Source organism: Rattus norvegicus, chromosome 8 (assembly GCF_036323735.1).
Source record: "Rattus norvegicus strain BN/NHsdMcwi chromosome 8, GRCr8, whole genome shotgun sequence".
NCBI lineage: Eukaryota > Metazoa > Chordata > Mammalia > Rodentia > Muridae > Rattus > Rattus norvegicus.
Genome location: NC_086026.1, coordinates 82,334,140 through 82,361,759, shown reverse-complemented (window position 1 = coordinate 82,361,759; position 27,620 = coordinate 82,334,140). Strand labels below are relative to the sequence as shown.

Here is a 27,620-nt window from a genome sequence, read left to right as displayed (position 1 = left end):
ACCAGGTAGTGATGGGGCACACCTTTAATCCCAACACTCAGCAGGCAGAGGCAGGCAGATCTCTGGGTTTAAGGCCAGCTTGGTCTACGGAGAGAGTTTAGGACAGCCAGGATTACACAGAGAAACCCAGTCTTGAAAAACCAATAAATAAACAACTTTTGAAATTTGGGTGCCTGTGTCTACACAAATGAGCGCAGGTGCTCATGAAGGCAAGAGGGGTGCACCCAATGTTAGGGAGCTGGAGCTCTGGGGACTTTGTAGGATGGAGTCATGCCCTGCAAGAATAGCATTTGCTCATAAGTGTTACTGAGTTTTTCAAGAGGGCCAAGTTACACTTTAAAATGTACTCATTTTTCAACTCATTTGAAGGCCGGGTTGAGTTTTTATTGTTATATCTAATGAGATGGAGACAATATATGTTCCATTCTCTGTGTGTGTGGGGGGGGAGCCGCACCTTAAATGGGATTCTGCCTCACACACTAAGTGATGTCTTCAGAGCCCACAGAGAGCTTGGCGGATTCCTTTGATGAGTTTTTATCAATGTCAGCTGCCGAGGGAGGCTGTGGGCAACCAGGAAATGCCAGGGACACAGGATTGCTTTCTTTCTTGGATCTGCCTCTCAGTGCTCTGCAGGAAGCCAGATCTTACCGCCTAACCCATAAAATTTCTTGAGAAACATAAACAGCTTCTCCCTTCTTGAGGAGAGAAGGCTGGTATAACCCACAGTCAATAATCTGAGACAGACTCATTCAGAATAGTATTCAGGAGAAAGAGTGTGTAGGCAGGCCAGTACTTGTAATAATGAGACAGCGGCTGTGCTGCAGAGAACTGTGTACACCTGTACACACACAGATATGAACACACAGAGCATACGCACACATGTGTAAGCACATGTGTAAATGCACGAAACATGGACAAATGCATGCACATAATGCACACACCTAGACACATGAGTATGCAAACACACACATGTATACTGCACACATATGCAAAACAGTACACACATGTATACTGCACAAAGTGCATGGGCACATGTACTCACACATTTGAGTGTGCATGCACACACACACACACACACCCCAACATACTAGAAATGGCAGGGAAAATGGATTTGTGGGCAGATAATGAAGAACCAAGAGGGTCAGAGCAAAGTTGTCCTTCCCTCCCCCCTCAGCAGCCTGCATAAGAGAATCATCCCCAAACTAAGTTACACTGGGGCATCCAAGGTCACCCAGCACTCAGACACACTAGATTTCTGAGGAGTTGTATTTTAACTATGGCGCCTGTCATAGCTTTACGATTCATGAAGGTTATATAAAAATTACAAATCCCATAAGGTCTAGCTGTCCTTAGTTTATCTGTACTCTTGTCCTGAGGAGGAGAAGGGGACCTGACTGAAACTTCAGATAGAAGGGTGGTCTCCAGCCTCACCTACAGGTCAGGCATGGGGAGATTAAGGTGCTCGTACGAAGCCTCGATGGAGCTGGGAAGCTGGATACAGCCTGAGTCCGGAGACCACCCAAAGAGACTGACCTCACTCCTAGACCTGCTTCTCATTTACTCAGTGGGTGAGCAATGGTGAGCCCTTGATGGCGCCTGGCTTACCTTTTTAACTTTCAGATGAGAAGGAGGATGTGTGCTTTTACCAACTTCTCTGGCATTCAACAGAATGAGACTATAAAAGGAAAAACATGTAAGACAATTAGATTGTCCAAATGTCAGTGATTCTCAAGCCTGTCCTAGCACTCTTGGCTGCACACCGCCAGGGAAAACAACCTATGGTTAGAGGTCTCACAGATGAGCGCCATGAGTTTGAAACTCACTGTGGGGGGGGGGGCTGAGTCACCCTCCCATCCTTGGGAGTATGCATGAGGTCTCTGTGTGTATGTACATGGCCAGCTTAAAGGGCTAGGGGACCTGGATTCCACCAGCCGAAAACATTACCAAGCTGTCCCCACACAGCTGGCGGGGCATACTGAGGCTGAGTCAAAGGAAAATAGTTATTGTTACCCTGGCAGAGACTGTAGCCGCCAAGCAGCAACATTTCTTATATTCAATTAGGGAAGCAACATCATTTCAAACCTCACATTTATAGCTGTCCTTTACAGTGTCAGCCCATTTGCTCTCTGCACCCATGCCCGCGAAGACTAAGCATCTTTTGGGTAATTCAATCCTCAGGAGCAGTTTGTGGTGTGGAATTGTGAAATACTTCTCCTCAGAAGCCCTAAGGGAGGAGAGATCTCAAACAGATGACGCAGTCCAGCGGCTTGTGCTGTGTGGAGAACATACTGGAGACCTCAACCTCTGTCTTGGCTGTCTCTCCTGGCCCGAGACTGGCTTCTGGAGCCAAGAGAGAGTGGGCAGGCTACAGTATGGCTCCCACAGGCCTTGGGGGCTCTCTTCCAACTCAGAACAAAAGTCTCTTTTCTAACACTGGAACCCACTCTGGAATAGTAGTCATGGGTATATTTGGGGCCAGGAATCTTTTTTCCTTTGGCTTATAATTTCTTTTCTTTCCCTTTCTGACAGGGTCTCACGTAGTCGAAGCTGATATGAATTCAGCATGTAGTTGAGCGTGACCTTGAACTCCTGATCTGCCTTCCCCTACCATTAGAGTGCTAGAATTACAGATTTGAATCACCATACCCAGGTGAGGTGGAAGCCAGGCCCTGGTGCATGTGAGGTGAGCTCTCTCTCTACCGACTGAGTTTTATCTCATTTCTGGTACTTTATTTCAGTGTGAAAATAAAAGGCCTTCTTTTCTATTCATGTCAGCTATACCCTAACTCTCATATCTTACCCTTCTGAGGCATTCGAATTTGTATGGTTACCCTAACTCATTTCTGGGTTCTACTTCCTCAAGGTTATCAGAGCATCTCACTGTGCTCCCTGCCTGGGCCACTTGACCTGGTTGATTTCTCTATCTACCTTGTCACCTCATGGACGTACTAGGGCTGTGTCTGAGTAGCCCTCCCCAAATTCTTAGGCAGCAGCAGCTTTCCAGCCCTACATGTTAACATGAGGAAGAAAGAGATTGCCTTTACCTGGGAAGCTCAGGCCCAGAGGTGCCAGGGTGGGGTTCAGACCTATGCCAGGTGGCTCAGGTCTTGGGTAGGGAGCTCAAACACCCTCAGAGGGAGTGCTGGAGCACAGTTAAGACTGTGAGCCCCAGCCATCAGTAGACATCAGGCTGTCCAAGTATATACATGTGTGCATGGAGGATGTCTATTGTTACAGATCCTAGAATACCCAGTAAAGGGGAGATGGCCTAAAATCTGGTCAGGTGCTTTAATTCTGGTCGGGTGTGAATGCTCACTTCCCCCTCTGAGGCTAGGTCTATTACGTAGCTCTAGCTGGTATGGAACTCACAGAGATCTGTCAGCCTCTGCCTTTCTAAGTGCTGGGATTAAAGGCTTATGCCACTATGCCTGACCCAGTAACCTTATTTATTTATTTTCTTTTACTTTTTCAAAAAACGATTTATTTATTATATATAAGGACACTGTAGATGTGTTCAGACACACCAGAAGAGGGCATCAGATCCCATTGCAGATGGTTGTGAGCCACCATGTGGTTGCCGGGAATTGAACTCAGGACCTCTGGAAGAGCAGTCAGCTGACCCATCTCTCCACATACACACCCAGGTTTTCTTTCTTAATGAGAACATCTCATACTCAGGTATCCCAGACTGGTCTCGAATTCCCTATGTAGCCAAGGATGATCTTAAGTTTTGATCTTCCTGCCTCTGCCTTCCAAGTGCTGGGATTACAAGGGTATTATTACTACACTTGTTTATGGAGTACTGGGTTCAAGCCCAGGGCTTTGAGCAAGCTAGGCAAGCACTCTACCGAATGAGCTATGTCTCCAGCCCTGATTCCTGACTCTTTGATGCTGGCGACTTTGTACAGATGTGTTATATTCAATAGGATAGTATTTAAGTGTTGATTGGGGGAAGATTCTAAATGTAGCTGGCTTTGTATTTAAAAAATTAATTCTCGGGGTTGGGGATTTAGCTCAGTGGTAGAGCGCTTGCCTAGGAAGCGCAAGGCTCTGGGTTCGGTCCCCAGCTCCGAAAAAAAAGAACCAAAAAAAAAATTAATTCTCTATACTAGTAGCATTCATGAGACCCCAAGTTTGATTCCCAGCACACCATAAACCAGGCGTGTTGACTCACACCCAGAATCTCAGGACTTGAGATGTAGAAGCAGGAGGATCACAGATTGGGCTATCCTGTGCTATACAACAAATCTGAGGCCAGCCTGGACTGGACGAAACCATCTCTTTTTTTCTTTTCTTATCCTTTCTTTCTTTCTTTCTTCCTTCCTTCCTTCCTTCCTTCCTTCCTTCCTTTCTTTCTTTCTTTTTCTTTCTTCCAAGACATGTTTTCTCTTTTGTCCTGGAACTTGCTCTGTAAGACTGGTATCTAACTGAACAGCTAAATGAGACCTTTTTTTTTTAAGGGGAAAAAAAAAAAGCCGGTGTTGGTCGTGGTGGTGGTGGCGGCGGTGAAGGAAGAAGAGAGGGAGGAGGAGGAGGAGGAAGAGGAGGAGGAGTTTAATCCCATCTATAGAGTGAGTTCCAGGACAGCCAGGGCTACACATGAAATCCTGTTTTTAAAAAACAAAAAGAAAATAAGGGCTAGAGAGAGATGGCTCAGCGGTTAAGAGCACTGACTGCTCTTCCAGAGGTCCTGAGTTCAATTCCCAGCAACCACATGGTGGCTCACAACCATCTGCAATGGGACCTGATGGCCTCTTCTGGGGTGTCTGAAGACAGCTACAGTGTACTCATTTACATAAAGTAAATAAATAAATGTTAGAGAGAGAGAGAGAGAGAACCCGGAAAGTGGTGGCACATACATTTAATCCCAGCATGCAGGACGCAGAGGCAGTGGATCTCTGTGAGTTCCAAGCCAGCCTGGTTTACAGAGTGACTTCCAGGACAGCCAGGGCTACACAGAGAAACCCTGTTTCAAAAAAGGAAACAGAGGGGTTGGGGATTTAGCTCAGTGGTAGAGCGCTTGCCTAGGAAGCGCAAGGCGCTGGGTTCGATCCCCAGCTCCGAAAAAAAGAACCAAAAAAAAAAAAAAAAAAAAAAGGAAACAGAATATAAAACTAGAGCAAGGAAAAAAGGGATGAAGAGAATGGGAGAGAGAAGAATGCAGACAAGATAAGGCTCAGCTTGGCCCCTGTCTCCTGCTGGTTCCTTCTGTCTAACTTGGGATATCTGCACATCTCACCTGCCTAACAGTAAGTTCTGACTCCATATCTGCTGCCCTTAGGTACTAAGAGTCTCCTAAACGGCGAACAGGCAGCTCAGGCGCCAGTTCTCGCCATGGCTGTCCCCCTTGTGGGGCGTAAGGGACAATCGTCTGCTTCTACTTTTCCACACCAAGATAATTCCTGCTCCTCCCCCACCGTGAGTAACTCATAATTATCTGCGAGGAAGCCCTTGTTTTACTTCCCAGGCCACACGCACAGCTGAGAGTGAGTGAGCTGATTCCAGTTCAAAGCCTCCAGCTGGACCCACTTCCCAGCCAGTGCTCCATCTGCAGCCCATTAGCCCTCGGTCTGGTCGCATCTTGTTATTATCCTCATAGCCAAAAAAACAAATAGATGTCTCTCCCACAGCCTGTGCCTTCCCCTGCATGTCAGAGGTTTGCTCCCAGTGACCCCTGCTACCCCAGTCCCCAGGAGCTCCTGCCTCAAACAGTGGCTTTCTCCAGTCTGTTTGTCGCAGCCCTTAGTTTCTTGCTCTTTCAGATATACAATCTCATTCCTGTTCACCTCACAGCTGTGCTGAGCACGCCATCAGCATAGCTACTGGGGACACCCTTAGCTCACTGGTGTCCTCTGTCTCTCTGTCTCTCTGTCTGTCTCTGTATCTCTGTCTCTCTCTGTCTCTGTCTTTCTCTGTCTCTCTGTGTCTGTCTCTGTATCTCTCTCTCCGTCTCTGTGTGTTTCTGTCTCTGTCTCTGTCTATTTGTCTCTGTGTCTCTGTGTCTATCTCTGTCTGTCTCTGTCTGTCTGTCTGTCTCTGTGTCTCTGTCTCTGTGTCTCTGACTCTCTCTCTCTCTCTCTCTCTCTCTCTCTCTCTCTCTCAGAATTGCATGTTTCCCTGAGTAGACTTGCTATAGAGCTAAAGATCTTCAACTTTTTTTTTTATTTAAAGGATTTATTTATTTTTATGTATATGAGTACACTGTAGCTGTCTTCAGACACACCAGAAGAGGGTATCAGATCCCATTACAGATGGTTGTGAGCCACCATGTGGTTGCTGGGAATTGAACTCAGGACCTCTGGAAGAGCAGTCAGTGCTCTTAACCGCTGAGCCATCTCTCCAGCCCAATCTTCAACTTTTGAAGCCCCTCCCTCTGCCTCACCACACCCAGCTGATATGGTACTGAGGACGGAACCCAGGATTCCCTTCATGACAAGTGAGCACCTCATCAGCTGAGTCACAACCCCAGCCCTAGAGGGGCTTTCCTCACACCCCTCCTCCTCTCAAGCAGGCACTTTGGCAGATGCTGGCATGAGTTGAGTTTTTAAACTCTTCCCCGCTGTGGTGGTCTCAGTAAGAATGGCCCCTGTATAACTCATATATTTGAGTATGGCCCCATTAGAGGACCTGTGTCACGGAGTGGACTTGGAGGTTTCAAAAGCCCATGTCAGGTCCAGTCTCTGCCTTCTGTCCCTCTGTCCGTCTGTCTGTCTGTCTGTCTGTCTGTCTCCTTGCAAATCAGGCTGTAGGTCTCAGCTACTTCCCCAGCATGTCTCCTGCCTGCTATCATGCTCTCTGACATGATGACGATGGACTAAGTCCTGAAACTGTAAGCAGCCCCTAATCAAATGCTTCCTTTGTAAAGAGGTGCTGTGATCTTGGTGTCTCTTCACAGCAATACAACAGTGACCAAGACACCTCCATAAGCCGCATCAGCCCGACACCCAAGTCGTCAATAGTGAAGTGAAGCGAAAGTGCTTCTGGGAAACAGAGCATCCTCTTTAACCAGAGATCTAAGGGTAAGCTCGGCAGTCGCAGAACATGGCAGTCGACAGAGTGAAGCTTAGTTCTCAGCATTGGCAGTCGACTTCTCACTTGCTTGGATGTAGCTACTGGGAAGACATGGCATACATATCTATTGGGTAGGGCTGCAGTATGGGGGTAAACCCTCGCACAGGTCTCAATACAGCTCCCCCTTACTCCCTAAGGCCACCTACCTCAGGAATGCCTAAGCGAGTAATTAGAATTCTTTTTTTGTTGGTTTTGAGACAGGGGCTTATGTAGCTCAGGATGCCCTAGAACTCCCTATGCAGTTGAAGAAAAGCTTAAGTTCCCGAACTTCCAGCACCCGCCTCCCAGTGCTGGGCTTAGAGATGTGCAGTTATACCAGCTTTCCGACTAGAGGTTTTGACACTACATCCCCAAGTTCCTTTCCACACCATTCCCGGCTCGCAATGGAGCAGGCAAGCAAAACAAGCTCCTGGACAACCACAGATTATTCCAGACCTGGGATCGACTGTCTGCCCAGGACTTTCTCTTTTCTTTTCTCACAAGTCTCTTTTTTTTTTTTTTTTTTTTTTTTTTTTTTTTGGAGCTGGGGACCGAACCCAGGGCCTTGCGCTTCCTAGGCAAGCGCTCTACCACTGAGCTAAATCCCCAACCCCCTCACAATTCTTTTGAAGAGGTAGATGACCTCTTCACATATCACCGACTCCTCCTGACTGAAAAACCAAACACTGCCTACAGACTTGCAAGCGTGTCCCCATTGCAAAGCAGCACTGAGAAAGCAAGCCCAGCTGGTGCTCTGCCATCATCACTGAGGGCGTAGTTAATCCGCTGGAGGTTGGACATGAGAGAGCTCACTGTCGTTGGCCTGGAAGAATATTTATGCTGCTCTTGGACTGGTGCCCAGGGACGGAATAGTAACAAAGTCGTTTGTCTGGACTGTGCTTTCAAGTCTAGCATCAGCGAAAACCCTGTTTATTTAAACAAAGATTAGCATAGTTTGGGGTGCCCATCGACTCTGCATAGTTTAAGTGACTTTTCTGGACTTTCCCCTGTGTAAAATGTACTTGTTTTGGGATTGGAGAGATGCCTTAGAGGCTGAGTGTTTACTGCTCTTGTAAAAGACCCAGGTTTGGCTCCCAGAACCCACATAAAACAACTCGTAGACATCTGTAACTTCAATCCCAGGAGATCTGATGTCCCCTCCCAGCCTCTGTGGACACTGCAGACAGGTGGTGCACGTAAATAGACTAATTCACATATATTCTAAAAATATTCTTGTTAAAGAGAATCTATTTTCAGGAACACCTAGGATTTGCCTTGATAATTATTTTTCCACAGAAGTTAAATTATGGTCCAAATAAGGAACTAAACAGTGCTGCTGTACCCGCAGCTGTGTATTTGGTCTCTGGTTAACTCCACTAGGAAGGAATGGCTACCCCACAGCCACTTGATTGCAGAGGAGGGTCCATCTATGCCAGAGAAGGGAGCCTGCCACTGCCCTTCTGGGAGATGAAACAGGGCTAACAAGTGCAGGGTAAATAGCTAGCAACTGGCTGGGAGTGGCTCTCCTCCGTTCTTGACTTAGACCAACTAATCCCACAAAGAAAACCAACCTTCCTTGAGTAAAGTGACAACTCTGGCCTTTCGTTTTTCTGCAGGACAAGGAAACATGTAAGGAGTATTGAATCGCTTGGGGCTAATTTACCCTCCACGCTGTTGAGAATAAACATCAGAGGGCTTACCTGAGAGCATGTAGTGCTGAGATGCACTGGTTGGTGTTTCTGTCCGTTTATGCAACCTTGGGTTGACAAAGAATAGAAAACCATACTGTGTGGCCCTCCTTAGGGTTTCTCTTGCTATGATGAAACACTATAACCAAAGCAACATGGCGAGTGTTTGTTTGGCTTTCTCTTCTATATTACTGTTCATCCCTGAAGGAAGTCATGTCAGAAACTCAAAACAGGTCAGGAACCTGGAGCCAAGAGCTGATGCAGAGGCCATGGAGGATGGATACTTACTTGTTCCTCATGGCTTGCTCAACCTACTTTCTTAAAGAGTTCAGGAACATCTGTCCAGGAACAGCCCCACCCACAATGGGGGTGGGCCCTTGGACTCTCCCCATCAATCAATAATTAAGAAAATGCCCTTCAAGCTTGCCTACACTTGATCTTATGGAGGCACTGTCTCAACTGAGGCTCCTCTACTAGGAGATTCCAGCTGGTTCCAAGTTGACATAAAACTAGACAGAACCCTGCATGTTACAGGATCAGACACCTTGGTGTTTTCAGAATAGAATCTCCGGTCCTTCTCTTCATACCCTTTAAATTGTGGGGAGGCAGATTTTCCTAGGAGCAATCTAGAAAAGAGTGCTGGTCAGGTATGCCTGTGGTGTGTGAAGGAAGATCTTACTCCCATGACCGTGCTGTGCAAATGGCTTCACCAATCTGCCAAGGGAGGGCACCCATGTGGGCCACATCTTCTCAAGTAAGCAGTGACCCAGGGAACTTTTTCCAATGGTGACAGAGAGCAAACTGGAGATTAGAAACTCGAGGTGCATTCCCTGCCTGAACAGAGTTGGACTAGTGAAAAGGGATGCAGATCAATGCCTAGCTGACTCCAGCCACAAGGAAGGAATTCAGACCCGAAGCTACCAAGAATTGGGCTTCGGCAGCCCCTGGAGGGATCCTGGAGGAGGGAAAGCCTGGCTAGTTGGCACCCAAAGTTTTGACACCAGCAGAATTCATGGAGACTTCTGACTTAGAGAGCTGTGAGGTTGGAAATTCGTCTTGTTTTTAGATGCTACGTTTGTAGCGACTTCTGCAATGAAAGAGGACCACAAACCTGGGTAATAGGTTCAGCTTCGCTTTTCTCTTTTCTTCCTCTTATTTATTGTTTGTTTATTTATTTATTTATTTATTGGCATGGTCTCTGTGCCCTTGGCTGTCCTGCTGTCCTGCAACTCAACTTTGTAGACCAGGCTGGCCTGGAACTCACAGAGATCTACCTGCCTCTGCCTCCCCAGTGCTGGGATCAGAGACATGTGCCACCATCTTCCAACTGGTTTTCTTTGAAGAGTATTTGTGTGAACATATCTTCATAAGTATGAGTTATTTAATTATTAATGATACGATGGTCAAGTTATTTAATCAATGCCAATAGCATCAGGTATGGCACCACCCAAACAGTAATGTCAGCTCCAGGTGATCCAACACCCTCTTCTACCCTCTGAAGAAGGGAGGTTAGTTATTAGAGCATATTAGCCTATTAGAGGCTACCCCACCTAAGAAACGACTCCTCCTCCCCAGCAGCTGTTCACTGTGACCTTCCCAGCAGTGAGCAGCTACCACTAGCCTGTCACACTCTCTTACAGAGAACCTGAACTCAGTTCTCAACACCCACATCTAGTAGCTCCTGTCTGTAACTGTAGCTCTGAGGAATTTGATGTTATCTTGTGCTCTCTGGGGGAACCTGATCTCAGGTGTGTTTATACAGACACACAGAGATGAATAAATAAAAACAGAAATTAAAAATAAAAGATGCACGCAAAGCCTTCTGTGTCCACAAGCTACCCAAATACGTGCAAGTTATGGAAATAAATTATCATTAATACAAAGTTATTGGTCATAGTGTATACCAATGCTGGGGTCACTGAGCCCAAAGAAAGGAAGAACTGGAAGAGCATATGCTCCCAGAAATACAAGCACTGACACTTTCACGGGTCATGGGTTGAGGGTGACCAAGTGAGGAAGGACATAATTTTAAGATTTTAAAATGTTTGATACTCTGTGAATTTCACATCATGTTCCCCAATCCCACTCGTCTCCCCTTCTCTTATCCATCCTCTACCCTTGACCACACCCCAACCCCGAATCTCAGTGTGGAAGCTGTGGTATGCCAGTCTATCCCTCTGCCCACACAGCTTGACTTGCAAATGTTAATTGCAGTAAGTCATCGGTCTGGTTTAAGGTCTCTGGTTTCTGCTACTCCTGGATCTGCACCAGGTTTCTCTTGGGTGTCCTGTTGTCCTGTGTCCTGCAGATCCTACAGCTTTGGGTCTTCAGGGCAGGTTTCCTTCATATGCTCCAACAGTTCACAGATGGGATGGGCCAACACCAAGCCCTGCACTTGGGCCTGGGAGGTAGCTGAGATGTTCAGCTTGCCTGCTCACTCCCATCAGGACTACCAGTGAGAGTTCTCCAGCACTGGCCTGGCCTGATCAAGCTCTCTCCCTAGGGGCTGGCTTTTTAAATATCTTTATGAGCAGAGACAGTACCAATGGGAAGCTATGAGTGAGGACGTTCAAGGACCCAGGGTACAGAGGTCTCTCTTTATCAGGTCTAAAGGAGGAGCTGTAGTTTGGGTGACCCCCTACTTTGATTGACAGTTAAGGTGCTGTCACATCTCATAATGCAGTTGATTTCAACCTTCCTAATGCTGTGACCCTTTAATACAGTTTCTCATATGGTGACTTCCAACCACATTTTCACTGCTACTTCTTAACTGTAATTTTGCTGTTATGAACCATAATGTATCTGATATGCAGGATATCTGACCCTTGTGAAAGAATTGGGGGTTGTGACCGACAGCTATAATACATCTGACTTTAATCATACACACACACACACACACACACACACACACACACACACACACACACACACACACACACACACAATTATGCATAGGCATAGAAGACAAATGGGGAATTCTCCCCAGAGTTTACTGGAAGACATTTTGTCTCACTGCATATGCACCCTAAAATTAGTTAAAGTCAGATCAGCCCTTCTCATCATACTGCTTAGATACTGTCTAAATCTGATTGCTACCAGGAGGGGGGAAGCTCACACTTTTGTGGGGTTCTGAAGTCCTGGTGCACTGTTTGGAGAGGGTTGTGTGCATAGTACATGCAGAAATTAGGCTGCTGAGTCCATTATTATAGGGAGAACATAACCCAAAACCAAACAGGGAGCCCTAAGCTAAAGTACCTTCTGTGCTTGCCAGCCTAGGGGCCAGAGGGCAGCTGTCTGTCACAGTTAATCATGGAGGGCATTCACACGTCAAGTCAGCCTTGAGAAGCTGAAAACATTTCTAAGTAAACGGAGTCACAGCTTTGTTTTTAAAATTAGAATAGAACTTTATTTGTGGAATTGAGATTTTGAAAATGATTTTATAGTTTATGCAATAAATTTCGATACATTATTCTGGATATACATTTACCATATAAGAAAAAATTTAAAAACAATGTCAAATAGCTTCTCATTAAAACCAATTGTGTTTAACTTGATACTTATAAGGAATAACTTGAAAGGTATAAATAAAATTGAAAACAAATACCATTTGGGTTTGCTTTTATAATGCAATTTTGTGTTTCATTTGTTGGGGGTAAGGATTAGAGAAAAAGGCTAAAATACTTTTTTTTCCCTAGAGAAGTACAAAGCCTTTGTGTTTCGTGTAAGTGACTTCACAATGCCCCAGTGGCAGAATGTCAACAAGGTGTTTTCATGCACTGGCATGAGGGGCTGTGGTGTTCCACCCAGGGTCCCTCCAGACTGTCACTACACACTGGGGTAGGGGTGCAACACACCTGGTCTCCTTAACACCAGGTTCTAGTGAAGTCACAGAATCATCCAACGGGAAATGGGTGTGAGGAAGAGGAAGCTCGTGTTTTCTAAGCTCTGCTGTGGATGAGTTCTCTCAGAGGCGACACTGAATAACCGTGTGTACAATTCTGTTTTCACAAGATGGTTTCACCCATAGTTCTATACTATGGGGACATTCCAGGTAACACACCGGCCCATATTAGTGTTACTTTGCCACTATGGAGAAAGTGAACTCTGACACTGAGATCCATACATGAAAACGCACATAAGCCAGTACTCATTAGGGATCACCCTTGCCTACGGTAAATGAACTTTTATTTTTAGGTTAACATGCTCACTGGGAGGGGGAGCTGACTGAGACTGGTGGCTTGCAGGAAGTACCTTTTTAAGAACTTAACATAGCCTTTAGAGACAGAGAGGGCGGGCACAGGTATTCACATCTGCCAGACAGGGAACTGGAGCCCTGTACCGCAGGCTCGGCTGGCCAACGATAAAATCAAGACTGGACGGTGGCCATGCCTGGCTGACTCTGATCACCCTGGAAGCATGCACTGGCCTATGGAAAGCGTTTCTGCTATCGTCACTGAAATCCCTACCATGGGCTGACAGGCACTAGTCATGTCAGAGCCAGTAAGCTTAAACCAATGGCCCCAAGTTATTTCTTACAGCTCCCACAGGCCACTTATAAGCATTCCAGAAAGTTTATAACACAAGCTTACATTAACTCATTACATGCCACACTGAAAAACAGGCTTCGCTTTTCTCATGTATAAAGAGCCTTTTCTGATCAGTCACCAGTGTAAGGTGAATACAAGGAACCTTGGCAGACATAACCTTGCAGTCGGACTAGGACCTCGCTTTCCTGTCCTTCTGCCGTATTCTGCTAACTCCTGCTTTCTACTGTTAGTACAGTCGCCTACACATCTCTAAGCTTGAGGATAAAGATGGAGCTGACGGTTTTACCTCAAGGGCCTGGTACACAGCCAGCCCGCACTGCTCACGCGTGGGCTCACGCGTGGGCTCACGCGTGGGATCTCTTCCTGTGCTTCAATGTGGTTATGGTGGGAGTCCACCTGTAGCTTTTGCTTGCCCCAAGGGTTTTTGACTTTAATAAAACATAATTTTCATAGGAAACAGTATTTTTTAGAAAGCATAAGAAACCTGGTAACAAATTCATACAAATTATGCATTGAACTACTCTTTGGTTATTTTAAACAAATTTTTATACTAATGTGATACTAAAAATATAAAAATGCAACTACAGAAATTCGCTTAATCTGTAAACATAATGAACTCCGTAAACACGTATGTACTACGTGACTGCAAGCGTGAAGAGTGGCTGGTAAGGGCAAGTCATACATGTAACTCGGTTCTTCACGGCATGCTTAGAAACACTGCGTGTGGAGCTTGTTTCGTGTTTGAAGGAATTCTAACGCTAACACAGGACTCTAGCCTTGAGGGTGCACAGGCAAAAAGGAGGCCTAGTACTCACTACACACTGCGGACAAAAGCTTGCCCCACTTGTCTCCAGACTCGCCTTAGGCTCAAGCTGCATGCTAACACACGTGAAATACTTCCAAGTGAAGAGTAACTTTTTTTTTTTTTTAAAACACAAGTGACTTACTTAAGTGACTAAAAACACATGTGATACATCTTCCAAAGCGGCTTCAAGGGGTCTAGGCGATAAGGTACACTAGGCAGGTCTACAGAGTAAGTAAGCGACACGTGGTACTAAGTGTGTCGCGGTTTATGAATCAATCATTAAAGACTTTCTTTGTCCAAATTTCATCTTAAAAAAGCGTCAATTTTTCCCACCAGCTACTCATTACAGATATTTCACAGTTGGAATCTCAGTAGTTTTAGAAGGATGTGCCTAGCAAGATGAAATACGGTCAGAACTCAGGCACACAGGACTCACATCCTGCCGTACACATGAACCCCAACAACTGGACAAAGGAACAAGTCAGCGTGGTGGTGGCTGAAATCATGGATAAACAAACTGTCCTCTGGACTCTTGAAGAGCCAGTGGCCATCTTTTAGAAGTTATCTGGAAAATGCTAAAATGTGATTTTGTTTTTGCTTTTGCTTAGGAACTATGGTGTATAAGACACCACAGCTTGGTTTTTTGTAATCTAATCAACCCCATCAAAGCCCTGCGTGTTCTCAATCGCCATCTGAAGTTTATCCCAGAGTTCGTCAAAGGATTCATAGGGTGGCAGGTCCAGGCGGTTGAAGCTGAAAAGATTGAGAGAATCTGGTTAGGATTGACAGTGAAGGGGGAAACGTCCCCATGGTAACCACAAGACCGCTGCTGCCTGTCAAGAGCGTGTTCCATCACTGCATTCTGAGGTCACAGCTGCCAGGGAGGCTCTCCTGACCCCCTGTGCAATCTTGCCCTCACACCTGTCTCCAGATGACTGGGTTCGTAGATCATGATAGCCTTTAAGACGGAATGTTCTAGCACTTTGGGGAAAAGGTCAATACTCATGGAATGGAGAAAAAAAAAATATATATATATATATACATACATGTATATATATATAGCCAACTAAACTAGTTGGGCCTCTATTTCTTTTAAGATTAATTTATTTTATGTATGAGTACACTGTAGCTGTCTTCAGACACCAGAAGAGGGCATTTAATACCATTACAGATGGTTGAGACCCACCACGTGGTTGCTGGGAACTGGAAGTCAGGAAGAGTCAGTGCTCTTAACCACTGAACAAGCTCTCCAGCCCAGGGCCTCTATATCCTTAGCTACCTGAATTTTGAGCCCAAGCAGCATGGGTTTCAGGATCCATGTTCCTGTCCCTTCCTGTCTCTCCTAAGGCTGCCACACACCTGTATAGTAGGAGTGGCTCCTATGCCAGCAGCAAGGGACTATGTCCTGTCTAGGGTAGAACAGCTACTCACCAGGTATGTGCTCTGGGCAGCTTATCAGGGGTGCCCCACTGTTCCACTGTGAAGGACTGTGGTCCATTTGAGCCTGTGGAGAAGACAAGTTTCTGTGGTTTAACTTACTTTACCCACAAGTCCCTAGACAATTCAAAATACACTTTTCCATATATAAAACTTGTACACACAGAAAACGAATCAGAAGAGAAAATGAAGCCTCCCCTGTGCTAGGATTTACTGTTGAGTTATAAAACTGTCTGTCACTTCACCTGAGGGTGCTGTGCTCTGCCCCACTGTGGCACACTAGGTGGCACTCAGCGTTTTGCTAGACCTGACCCAGCTGCATCTTGAATCAGGGCTTTCTTTACAGGTACAGGTACAGGTACAGGTACAGGTACAGGTACAGGTACAGGTAGGAAGGAAAGAAGGAAGGATGGACGGACGGACGGACAGACTTCTTGCTTTTGATTCTCATTGAAACCAGTTTTAATTTTTTTCCCTGATTACGTAATGCCACTGTAAAAACTGAAAAATGACAGAAAAACCATAGCTGAAGGCTGTGAGAGTCATTACAATCCTAGCTCATGAGGTCGCCGTGGGGAGGGTTTTGTGTGGTTTCTGTGTGGTTTTGTTTGATTTGTTTTTCAACATTTAATTTAGGGCCTCCCATATGCCATGAACACACTTGTTACTGAGCCAGTCTTAGCTTTTAAGTATTTTGATTATAAGTATTTATTATTTTCTCCGTATCTAAATGTGCATGTGTGGAGGTCAGAGAAAAACCTGTGGGAGTTCTCTCTGCACCTGTGGGTTCTGAGGACTTAACTAAGGTCATGAAGCTTGGTGGCAAGGGCTGACCTGCTCAGTCATGGGGCAGGGCGTCTTTGTCTGCTGTTCAAGACTGGGTTTTGCTCTTAGTCCAGGCTGTGCTGGAACTCACAATGTAGCTGAGGCTGGCCTCAAACTTCTGTCAGTCTCTGTACTTCAGTTTCCCAAGTAGTGGGACTCCTGAGTCTTCCTGAGTGGTTCTCACCCTTCCTCATGCTGCGGCCCTTACTTAACACAGCCTCCCACTTTGTGCTGACTCCCAACATAGGGTTGTTCTGTGGGTACTTCATACCTGTGATTTTGCTAGTGGTATGGACTGTAGTATAAATATCCAACATGTGACACCCCTCCAGGGGTTGCCACCTACAGGTTGAGAACCGCTAGCCTAGAGCAGTTTGTGTGCATGTGGCCCTGCTACACGGTCTACAGTTTTTCTCATTACAGACATTTTAGAAACTGCCTTTCTTTTTCTTTTAGAGTTTCCACTTAGCTGTCTCCAATCCTCAACATCTCAAGTGCCAGATAAGCCGGCTCACATTCTGATCTGTGACTTTTCCACTCTCCTCCTCAAATCCCATAATCAATTCCAAATGTGCACGCATCATTGCCAGAAGGTTTTCAAGAGGCGTAACTTTCTATATTTTGTCCTCTATGATCAGATCCCACTATAACTTTTAGTCCTGGGGCTGGAGAGAGCTCAGCTGCTAGGAGCCCACACTGTGTGGCTCACAACCTCCCATAACTGTAGCACTGGGGGATCTGACATCCTCTTCTAGCCTCCGTTGGCAAGCACATGGTACAAAGACATAAATGTAGGGAAAACACGATTACATATAAACTAAAATGAAAAATAAAAGGAAAGGAGAGTGGGAGCTATGTGTGATCTTATCTGGGATCCCCCCATCTTCCACAAGAATGAAGCTTTACCCACACCTCACACCAAATCACAAAAGGACTCTCTGCTCAAGAAAGCTTGGGAAAACTTACTCTTAATTTAACTTTATTTTTTTAACAAGTTCCTAAGAAATCGTTGAGTTCTTCCTAATCTGTGTTTGCTGGAGGTGTGCATATATGCACACCTCACATCAGGCGTGTGACTACGCTCTCTGCTCTTTATTGAAATGCCCTTTAGGATTTGTGGACTGAATGTCTGTGGTAGCTGAAGCAGCAGGAAGAGAGTCCTTGGGTAAGAGGGAATTAGACTTTCTTTAGTGTAGTCTATGTATCCTCCAAGGCTACTATGGCATAGATGTCAGCTAACGCTGTTTCACTGCTGTCTCCACCCAGTATGCTAGAGCAGTGGTTCTCAACCTGTGGGTTGCAACGACCCCATTATAGGGGTCACCTAAGACCTCTGGAAAACAAAGGTTTATATTATGATGCATAATAGTAGCAAGATTACAGTTATAAAGTAGCAACGAAAGTCAGCATGACACATGGAACTGCATTAAAGGGTTGTAGCGTTAGGAAGCTTGGGAAGGAAGGAACTGGGCTAGAGGTGCTGCTGTTTCTGGGACTACAGAACGCAGCTCAATGCTCAACGGCGAAAAGTAACTCAGCCACATGCCAGGTTCTTGGTCACTATCCAAGATAGTAGTAGTGACAGAAGGTAGTGACATCATCCACTTCTTTTTAGGGCAGGGTCTCTTACCTACCTGCAGCTTGCCAATTGGTCTAGGCTGGCACTCTACCAATCAAGTTGTCTCCCAAGCCTTCAACTAAATTTTTAAAAGTTAAACTAGACTTGAAATGGTAGAAACTTAAAGACTCTTCAGCTATGAAAATAACAGTCAGCTTCTGTGCACTTCTGAGAATCTACACAGGACTCTTACCATAGAGTTCAGCAAATCCATTCATAGGCACACGGGATGTGCCAGTAACAAACTGAAGTAAGCGTATTCTTTTTTCTGAATCCATCATCAAAACAGCCTGAAAAACAGAAAGACTTCTGCTAGAGAAGAGTACTGAAAATAACAGAGAAACTGTCTTGGAAAAACCATTTGACACCCCAAGCCCCACCCCGCAGTGGTGGTGGCAGGTGGATCGCTGAGTTCAGAGCCAGCCTGATCTACAAAATGAGTTCTAGTATGATAGCCAGGGCTACACAGAGAACCCTTATCTCGAAAAACAAAAGTCATTAGAGTTTAGAGAATAATCACTAAGGTTTTGTTCTTATTCTCAAAAAACTTATTTCTAAGGCTTTTCCCTCAGAAATGGAGAGGGCCTCAGCAGTGAAGAATGCTCACGGCTCCTGCAGATGGCCTGGGTTTAGTTCCCAGCATGCACATGTTGGTTCACAATTGTCTGTACGTCCAGGGGATCTTACACCTTTTGGCTTCTACTAGTATTGTACACATGTGACATAAACTCATGTAACCACGTATACACACACACTTAAAAAAAAAACCTTTACAATAATTACATATTACTAAAAGTCACATATCTAAGAATTTAGAAGAGCCATGTTACAAGTTCTTCGAGACAGTCCTCACACTGGTGAAAACTGATGTGCTTATTTCAGCTCATTTCCTACGATTCTGAATGCCTTCCGTACTTACCTCTGGATATCAAGAAGGGTAGACTCACATTCAAAGGCATTTATGCAAAATTAGAGGCCTGTCTGCTTTGCTGGTGCACTTTTCAGAGTGCGACACACTCTGAGAGTCACTCTACAGGTGGCGTAGTATGACTGAACCTCAGATTACCTTCCAGAACCAGTGGATGACCTGGTGGTTTAAGCTGTATCCATTTTTGTATTTTGTATGTTCCCTCCAGTCGTTCACGTCCACATCTCCCAGACCACACATGAGAAGCTGCAGACAGACAGACACGCAGTCAGAACTGTGAGCAGGGAAAACCGGTGCAAAGCTCTGGGTTTTTTCCTCTCCTGAGTCAGGGTCTTACTACATAACTCTGGATGTTCTATAATTCATTGTATAGACCTGGCTGGCTTCATATTCAGAGGGTCACCTGCCTCTGTCCCTCAGTGCTGGGAATGGAAGAATGCATCGCTACATCCAGCCAAAGCTGTTTTAACACAGAACATTTTCTTTGCTGCCCTGTTCTATTGCATGTTTATATGTATTGCAGCATGTCTATGTCATGTTGTGAGTGAGGAAGTTAGCGATAGCTTGTGGGAGTCCATCTCCACTCTAGGTGTCAAACTCGGGCTGTCAGGCTTGGTGGAGGGTGCTTTTCCCATCTTGTGGGCCCTCCAGTTCTCTTTTTAAAGACAGGGTCCCTGTAGCCCAGGTTAGTTTCAAACAATGTAGCTGTGGATGACATGAACTACTGGTCTTGCTCCCACCCCTCGAGTGCTGGCTAATGGGTATGTACCACCACACCCTTCTACACCGTGCTGCGGATGGCGCCCACGGCTTCACACCCTCCCTCCTCCTCCCCACTTTCTCTCCACAAACTGCCATACTCTCCCTTCCTCCCCACTCCTCCATGCCCTCGCCTCCACACCAGTGGCACTGAGGACTGAACTCAGGGCCTGCATGACTGCTCAACACTGAACTACATTCCCAAGCACAGCACAAACAGTTGTTACCTCTAGTTCATTTTCATCGAATATCTTGATCAGATCCTGTGGTATCAGTTCAAAAAATCCCTAGAAGGAAAGGAATGTGCCCAAAGCTGGTTAGCAGGCTTGGCACGCTCAAGCATCTTGTGGATGGAACACTCACTCCTACACAGATCTTGCCAGCATACTTTCATGAACAACCCTTCACTGTGATCTTAATGTGGCCGTCCTGTCTTTATTTCTCAAAGTGGCTATGTTAAATCCTCCCTCCTCCCTCTTCATTCCTTCTACACGTACTGAGGAGACTGAGGCAGACAGAAGCCCATCCCCCATCCTGGCCAGGCCCACTGCAGGAGGTGAGCCCCCTCAGCGGGCCTCACCCCTTCTGTTGCTCCCTCCTCCTCCTCTCCTTCACCTACTGAATCCTGTCCTGGCCTGGGACCTGCAGTAATCCTGCCTAAGTCCCCAATCGTGAGTCAACTGCACCTTTGTTAATTTCCTGCGTTTTCCTCGTCAGCCCCACTCAGGACTGAAGACACTCATTCTCACCACAGGCACAGCTACTTGCTCATAGCTCTTTTCTGCTCCTCTAGTCCCCAGCTTAGTCTCACTGTGCCCTCTGTCCCCACTTCCCAGTAAGATTCTAACTGTGCAAGACAGCCAGAGCAGGAAGATTTGCCCAGGAAGATATAGTGAGACTGCCACACAGCACCTGAGCAGAGGTAACCAGCCACGTGGCAGAATAAAGTTCTCTTAAGTTCTAATTCTCCTCAGAGAAGATCCTAACTATAAGGCCAGGGTCCATGTAAATGTATGTAAATGTATGCTGAGTCTGAGTCTTATTTCGGGGTCATGGGGCTGGAAGAATCAGGATCCAACTGACACTCCAGGGAGTCCTCCACAGGCCTCCATGGGCATGCATATGCACAGTATTTGAAAAACATAAAATCAACCTAAAAACACAGCTAAAAAGGGTCTTTGAAGCTCTGGTATGGCAAGCAATGAATGTGGGGTACCCACCTCTTTAAAAGCAGCCATTTGCTTCTGGATTCTGTTCACAAATCGCCACTGGATTACAAGGCTAAAAGGAGAAAAAAATAAATAAAAACATTTCTTTCTGTTTTTTCCCCCATACAAACCATGAAAAATGTTTTCAGATATGTCTATTCCACTGAGAGACAGATAGACTAGCTGTGCCCAAGGCAAAAAAATCGGAAAAGAAACAGGGAGAACTAGGGTGTGCTTTTCTTAAGAAAACTGATTGTGGCTTGGGGGGAGAAGAAAGAGCAAGTAAAGGAAAAATCTTCTGAAGGAGAAGGAAGAGAGAAGAGGGAGAAGGAAGAAGAAGAGGAGAAAGCAGGAAGAAGAGGAGGAAAAGTAGAAAAAACAGCTCAATCATTTCTAGGAAAATACTTAGAAGTAAAGTACTCACTAGATATACTCCTTTTTGTTCTTGTTGGTGACCACAACCTCCGATCCACCAGTTTTCAGCTCGTGTTGATGTGTCTAAATTAAACATGAGTGTTTTCATGAGGAAAATGGGAGAAAACTACATGAATTACACCAGAAGCCTAGTGCTTTGGATTAAATCCATTCAAAAGTTAAAAGCTAAGAAAGCTTAAATATTAGTCACACATCAGTGGCGAGTACAAATGCTGGCTGAGAGACACCTTTTGCCACGAGAAAATAAATGCACAAGCTGAACAGAGAAGTGTCTCAGGTGCACTGGAGTGCACTACACTTAGGTGACAACACTGGCTTTGGAAATGACGTTTATAGAATCTGAAAGTCCACAGACCTGTCCAAAAAGCTCTTCATCTATGATAAATCTCAGGTCCAGCTCCGTCGGGTCATTTTCAAGAATCCATCGCAGAGAACTGTAATATTCACTATCCTAGAAGGAAAAGTGCACTCTAATTAAGTGAGTAAGCAGTGCTAGGAATTGAACTTAGCCTAGAATTCTATCTTCTAGGCATGTACCCTACCACTGAGCTAAAACAGCACTTAAAAAAATCTGTATATAGAAAGGTACATGAACATGCATGACATCTACACTGATGGGCTGGGGAGATGCTCAGTCAAGCATGAGGATCCCCACCGTAACATGAAAAGTTGGGCACAGAGCACACACCTGAATTTCCAGCACTAGGATTGAGAGATTGTATGTGGAATGTCTGAGTTCATTACTGGACGGTACTTAAACGTTAAAATTAAATATACTATTCTAACCAACCCACACAATAACTATGTGCTCTTGTCTTACAGTTTCCAAAGACCCCTGCTGGAGCCGGGGAATGTGGAATGTGGCTCACTTACTGGTGTAGGACTTACTAGCATGTGTAAAACCCTGGGTTTGATTCCTGGAAAGGCATTAACCAGCTGTACCTATACCTATAATCACAGCACCCAGAAGTCATGGCTGGCTACATGATGCGTTTATGGAGGCCAGCCTGTGCTCCATAAGACACTGTCTCAAACAACAAGAAAAAGCACAACAAAGAATCCATGGGGCCTAGAGAGAGACAACTTAGTGGTTAAGAGCTCTGGCTGCAATTGCGGAAGGTTTGATTGCTAGCAGCCACAGCACAGCTTTCTGGCCACTGAGGTACACATACACACATGCAGGCAAAACACTCATACACAAAAAATAAAAATCATATTGTTTGTGATATGGAAGCCATGTGTATTCACACTACACAGGGCCATACACAAGACTTCGTCTTTAGGCTTCTGTTTCCTTTTAGGAGACCCCACAATACCCTGCCTTTGGAGTGGAGGCTTTAAACATTTGCCATTCATTAAAAATAAGTCTAACTCAAACTGTGATGAAAGAGATTATCTGTTTTGTGGCGTCTGGAAAGACTCCTCACTGTTTTGTGAGGTTACCGAGCATGATGACCTGAGTTCAGGTATTGGGACCCACCTGACAGAACAAGAGAAGCAACTACGGCCAACTGTTCTTTGACCTCCACAGGGGTCCCATGTATAAGCAATGCTTCCCTCCCCCAAACAGACAAATGTAATAAAAATAACTAAGTGTAAATTTAGAACATTAGCAGATAGCTGTCGACAGAGAGGGCTCAGTGGGTAAAGGCAGGTACCACCTTACTTAATGAGCAGAATCAGGGGCTGGAGAGATGGCTCAGAGGTTAAGAGCACTATCTGCTCTTCCAGAGGTCCTGAGTTCAATTCCCAGCAACCACATGGTGGCCAACAACCATCTATAATCTGGCGTGCAGGTGCATACATGAAGGCAGAAAATGTATGATGTATACATAATAAATAAATGTTAAAAAAAACGAGCAGGGGGTTGGGGATTTAGCTCAGTGGTAGAGCGCTTGCCTAGGAAGCGCAAGGCCCTGGGTTCGGTCCCCAGCTCCGAAAAAAAGAACCAAAAAAAAAAAACCAAAAAAAAAAAAAAAAAAAAAAAAAAACAACAACAACAACAACAAAAAAAAAAAAAAAAAAAAAAAAAAAACGAGCAGAATCAATCCCTGGAATCCACATGAGGGAAGGAAGCAGAAAACTGATCTCTAAATGTGGGTGCCTATATGCATACACAAAGATATGTAAATGTAAAGGAATTCAGCAGAAGTGACTAATAGCTGCAGTGCATGGCAGACAGATACTGATGGAGGGAGGCACAAGAATAGTCAGTGGTGGATATGGGCCCCGCTCAGTCACTCTCTGCTCTGCCTCGCTGAGACAGGGCTGCTCGCTGATCCTGGAACTGAGCCCAGACACCGTCCAGCCTCTGCTGCCAACAGTGCTGCGGCTTCAGACACTCACAGACACAACCCACTTTCTATGAGGTGCACGATGTAAACCCAGGTCCTGGGACTTTTTAAAAATTTTGTTTGGTGCCCAGCAAATGCTCTTACCCACTGGGCTATCTCCTTAGCCCCTATCTATATTTTGACACATGAAAATTTATTCATTTCTGTTCTTACTATAAATTAATTGGGCTGTGTATGCAGCTTGGTGGTACAGCACACACTCAGCAAGTGCGACCACCACTAAGTCAATTCTGCAAATAACCACTGGCTATTAAATCCTCCAGATTCCGGCGCATGAGAGAGACCTACCACGGACTCCATGTCGTGCAGTGTTATCAGTTTCTGAAGCATCATCTTGTAAAAGGGGCGGATGAAAAACCCTTGTAAGAAACAAAATATTTTTAGGGTGACTATTAACCAAGAAACAACAACAAAAAACATATAAAAAAAAGTCTGCTCCTCAATGCTCACCATCCAACAGCTTGCCATGATAAACCGCCATCCCAGCCACACGGCCAATGAACTTGAAGTATGAGAGGTGATCTTCATTACACAAGCCCGAGTTTGGATTTATCTGCAGAGTGTAATTGTCCCTGTAAGACAAACCACACTCACGTGATCCTCTTGGTATCTCATAGAGCAACAGTCTATGTAGACAAATGGTAATGAAGTCTCCCCTGTGGCTACTTTTCTCTCCTAATACCAGTGACTCTGATAATGGTCTGAAATAGCCACTTCCGTTAAAAGGTGGAAATAGTTCCTAAGAACACATAAACAGATAGACAAACGGCCCCTGTAAAGACAGAGAGAGACTCAGGAAGAGCACTGATGCTTTTATAGATGACCTATGTTGAATTCCCAGCACCCACATTACAATTGGCAGCCATCTTCTGGCCGGAGAGGGTACTGCATGCATGTGGTGTGGGGCATAGACAAGCATGCAGGTGAAAACCTATTCACATGAAATGAAATTAAAAAACAAAGACCCAGGGAGCTATCAAAACCGTCTATAGGATCTCCAAAGTCCTCCCCTGGGCTAGGTAAAGTAGCAGCAGGAGAGAAGATACTCTGACCAACAGAGCTCCTGAAGTCGTGCAGGAACTCCAGGGACACAGCCTTTGTGGGCCTCACCCATGCTAGGAAGGGCTTCTCTGTTACCCTTGAGTCATGCCTGCTGCCAGAAGAATCCCTCAACCACACTTCTGAAAGTACTTCAAGAAAGCCCACTGGTTTGCCATGTTGGGCTCTGGTAGAATCCTAAGCTGATCTGGGATGAAGAGAGGTTTGTTCATGTTTTCCAAGGAAATGCCACTTGACATATGCTAAGTAAAATTGCCCATAATACAGCCAAGAGCTGTATGGTCTCATGTATCTAATTTGAGTATGCAGTCAGAGTCACAGAGAATAGTAGACTGGTGGCTGCCTGGAGATGGAGGGAAAAGTGTTTAATGAATGTAGAATTATGGCAGGAGGATGAAAAGGTTGGAGAGGACAATCCAGAATGCACTCAAGAAGTCGGCCGAGTATGTGCTTACAGAGGGCTGTTGTGGGCACTCTGTGGAGGAGGGCCTGCCCACTAGGTACAAGACACAGCACACACAAGGTTAAAATGGTAATTCTTATGTTCTATAATACAATTTTTAAAAAGCTGTTTTTGAAATATCAGTCATAATTTCCCTGTGTCACAATCATGGAGTCCACGCTTCCTAAAATGCAAACTAATGTTGGATGTTGGAGACTGTAAATTATTTCACCTTCGGTACACAGCCATTTAAAGTATTTATGAAAGGTGTGTGGACATGTGGCTCAAGTCTTAGCTAATCAAGAGGCTGAGGCAGCAGGACTGCTTAAGTCCATTCACCGGGGACCTGGTGAGGAAGAGGAACTTACGTAGCGGAATATTCAAACAGGCCATAATAGGGATTAAACATCTCCTTTGAGATGAGGAAGAACCATTCTCGGGCAACTCCTCCATAGTCAAGGCCCTTTTCACCATCAAACTCAATCCAGAGTCGGGCCTTGAGGAAGTCAGCTCTCTTCACACCCATAATTCTCCGGTAAGAATCCTCCAGAATGTTTGCACGGCGAAGTTTCATTTCAAATTTGTTTGGAATGTCAGTCTGCAAAGCCAAGGACAGAGACATTGTTTTACGTCAACCCAGTGTGTTTCCACACTTCACTAGGTGTCCACAGTCCTTTTCCTTTAGGTAAGGGCAGCAGGAATAGCCACTTGGATGTACTGACCTTTCTTTCCCTGAACCGAAATTGAGGAACCTAGTAATCCAGGTTGGCCATTCGCTTGCTAGCTTGCTATATAGGTCAGGCTGGCCTAGAACTTTTAAGACCTTGCACCCTCACAGCCGTCTCCCCCCCCCCACCAGTCTGGACATCCTCACAGAAAGCTAGGAAGTGTGGTCTTAACATTCGTCAACACGGAAGAACCTATGTATCACTTCTGATTCTTATGTCTAAAGACGCTAAGATGATGAGAATGAACCCTGGAAGGCATTTAGCCAGTGCTGTATTCCACACTAAGGTACAGGTTTGGCCATTCCGCCATCAATGTTCCTTCAACCTACTGCTGGCTACTCGCTACTGGTTGTTCTTACTCTTGTTCCAGGCTCTGTTCTCTGAGTGTGATGGGTGCAAACCATTCATTACAGCACTATGATACACTACTCTATTTTCTAACACAAGGAAACTAGAGACAACAGAGCTGGGCTCTGACTTCCCAGTCTCTGCTCTGTGCGTGGGGCATTTGGCTCCCGCATCTGTACTTTGGAGACAAACACAAGTAACCATGCCTCAGAGCCTACTGTAAATACTATGATACGTATCTGAGTGTTTCATCCCTGAGTGCTTTGTGTGTAATTGTCAAGTGGGTACTGTTAGAATAAGTTCTAACAGCCTTCTGCCAATTCAAAGACAGACAGACCAATCTGTTAGTATACTTACAGAAAACAGAAAGCCCCAGGGAAACTAATATCAATAGCCCACAGATGCAATATAGGCACCACACTGGTTTTCCCTGCTTGGGAAAGTTAAACAATGGTAGGAGTGGCGAGAAGTGATTTTTAAAGACTAATTACCAGGGCCCTGTGTGCAAGTAGAGTCCTGTTCTGGGCCTGGCACTATGTGCCGGAGCGATGGGGAAAGGGAGTTAAACTCCAGGGGTAGACAGACTGTAGGAATACAGTGTAGGGATAGAAGTGAAAACCTGCTAACACATCAGATGTGGCTGTGTCCCTGAGGCCTGTGCAGTACAGTGTAGGAGTGGGCGTTAAGTGTAGTTCTGTCAAGTTCAAACTAACAGGAGCCATGGGAATGCAAGACTGAGCTCTTGGCTGACCAAAGGCAGAAAACTGCTGTGAATTGGAGACTAATCTGGGCCCCATTATGGATTCCAGACTTGTTTCAAAACACCAATGATTTATTTATTTACATTTAAAAGTTGAGTGGTGTGTGTGCACTCTCGAGCATATGTGCAGACAGGCACGTGCATGCAATAATGTCATACGCAGGTCAGAGGACAAATTTTCATGGGTGTGAATGTGCAGGCCAGAGGTCAATATTCATTGTCTTCCTCAATTTCTCGATACTGTATCTTCCTTTTTAATTCCTTTTGAGACATGTTCTCACTATGTTGCTCTGGTTGGTCTGGAATTCTCTATGTAGACAAAGCTGGCTTCAAACTTAAGAACTTAAGAGATCAATCTACCCACATTCCTGAAATGCTTTAAAGTCAGAATGCCTAAAAGTAGAAGTTAATACACAAAGCTATTGATTATGATTTTAAAAAGCAGTATTTCATTTTGTTAAACTTGTGAATGAAAAACCCTGGTATCCAACCCACCATTTTGAATATCTGGAAAAATCACCAGCTTGGAACCCAAAAAAGCACAACCTAGCGTTGCCACCTAGTGGCCTTGCTCCTAAACTGCAGGGGAAGGAGGATGGGACCAGTCCATGAGGAAGGCATTTAAAATG

At 45.3% G+C, this 27,620-nt stretch overlaps 1 protein-coding gene and 1 long non-coding RNA gene across 5 annotated transcripts in view; both read right to left on the bottom strand.

Annotated features, from left to right (window-relative positions):
• Nucleotides 1-479: 479 nt before the first annotated feature.
• Nucleotides 480-9,037, bottom strand: LOC100909416 (uncharacterized). Its single transcript, NR_131119.1, has 3 exons — nt 9,027-9,037; nt 1,606-1,675; nt 480-560 (listed from the first exon to the last, which is right to left on the bottom strand). It is a non-coding gene; the product is annotated as an uncharacterized LOC100909416 (long non-coding RNA).
• A 3,080-nt stretch (nt 9,038-12,117) lies between these two features.
• Nedd4 (NEDD4 E3 ubiquitin protein ligase) overlaps nt 12,118-27,620 on the bottom strand; it is an 84,892-nt gene continuing 69,389 nt past the window's right edge. For all 4 annotated transcript variants that reach the window (XM_063264950.1, NM_012986.1, XM_039080889.1 and 1 more), the window contains 11 exons: nt 25,524-25,753; nt 24,105-24,226; nt 23,943-24,013; nt 21,656-21,751; nt 21,290-21,363; nt 20,878-20,938; nt 19,885-19,944; nt 19,037-19,144; nt 18,164-18,260; nt 15,522-15,594; nt 12,118-14,843 (listed from right to left, as the gene is read on the bottom strand). In XM_063264950.1, the coding sequence (XP_063121020.1) occupies nt 14,741-14,843; nt 15,522-15,594; nt 18,164-18,260; nt 19,037-19,144; nt 19,885-19,944; nt 20,878-20,938; nt 21,290-21,363; nt 21,656-21,751; nt 23,943-24,013; nt 24,105-24,226; nt 25,524-25,753 (1,095 nt within the window). In that variant the 3' untranslated portion in view covers nt 12,118-14,740. The remainder of the gene's footprint in view (nt 14,844-15,521; nt 15,595-18,163; nt 18,261-19,036; nt 19,145-19,884; nt 19,945-20,877; nt 20,939-21,289; nt 21,364-21,655; nt 21,752-23,942; nt 24,014-24,104; nt 24,227-25,523; nt 25,754-27,620) is intronic.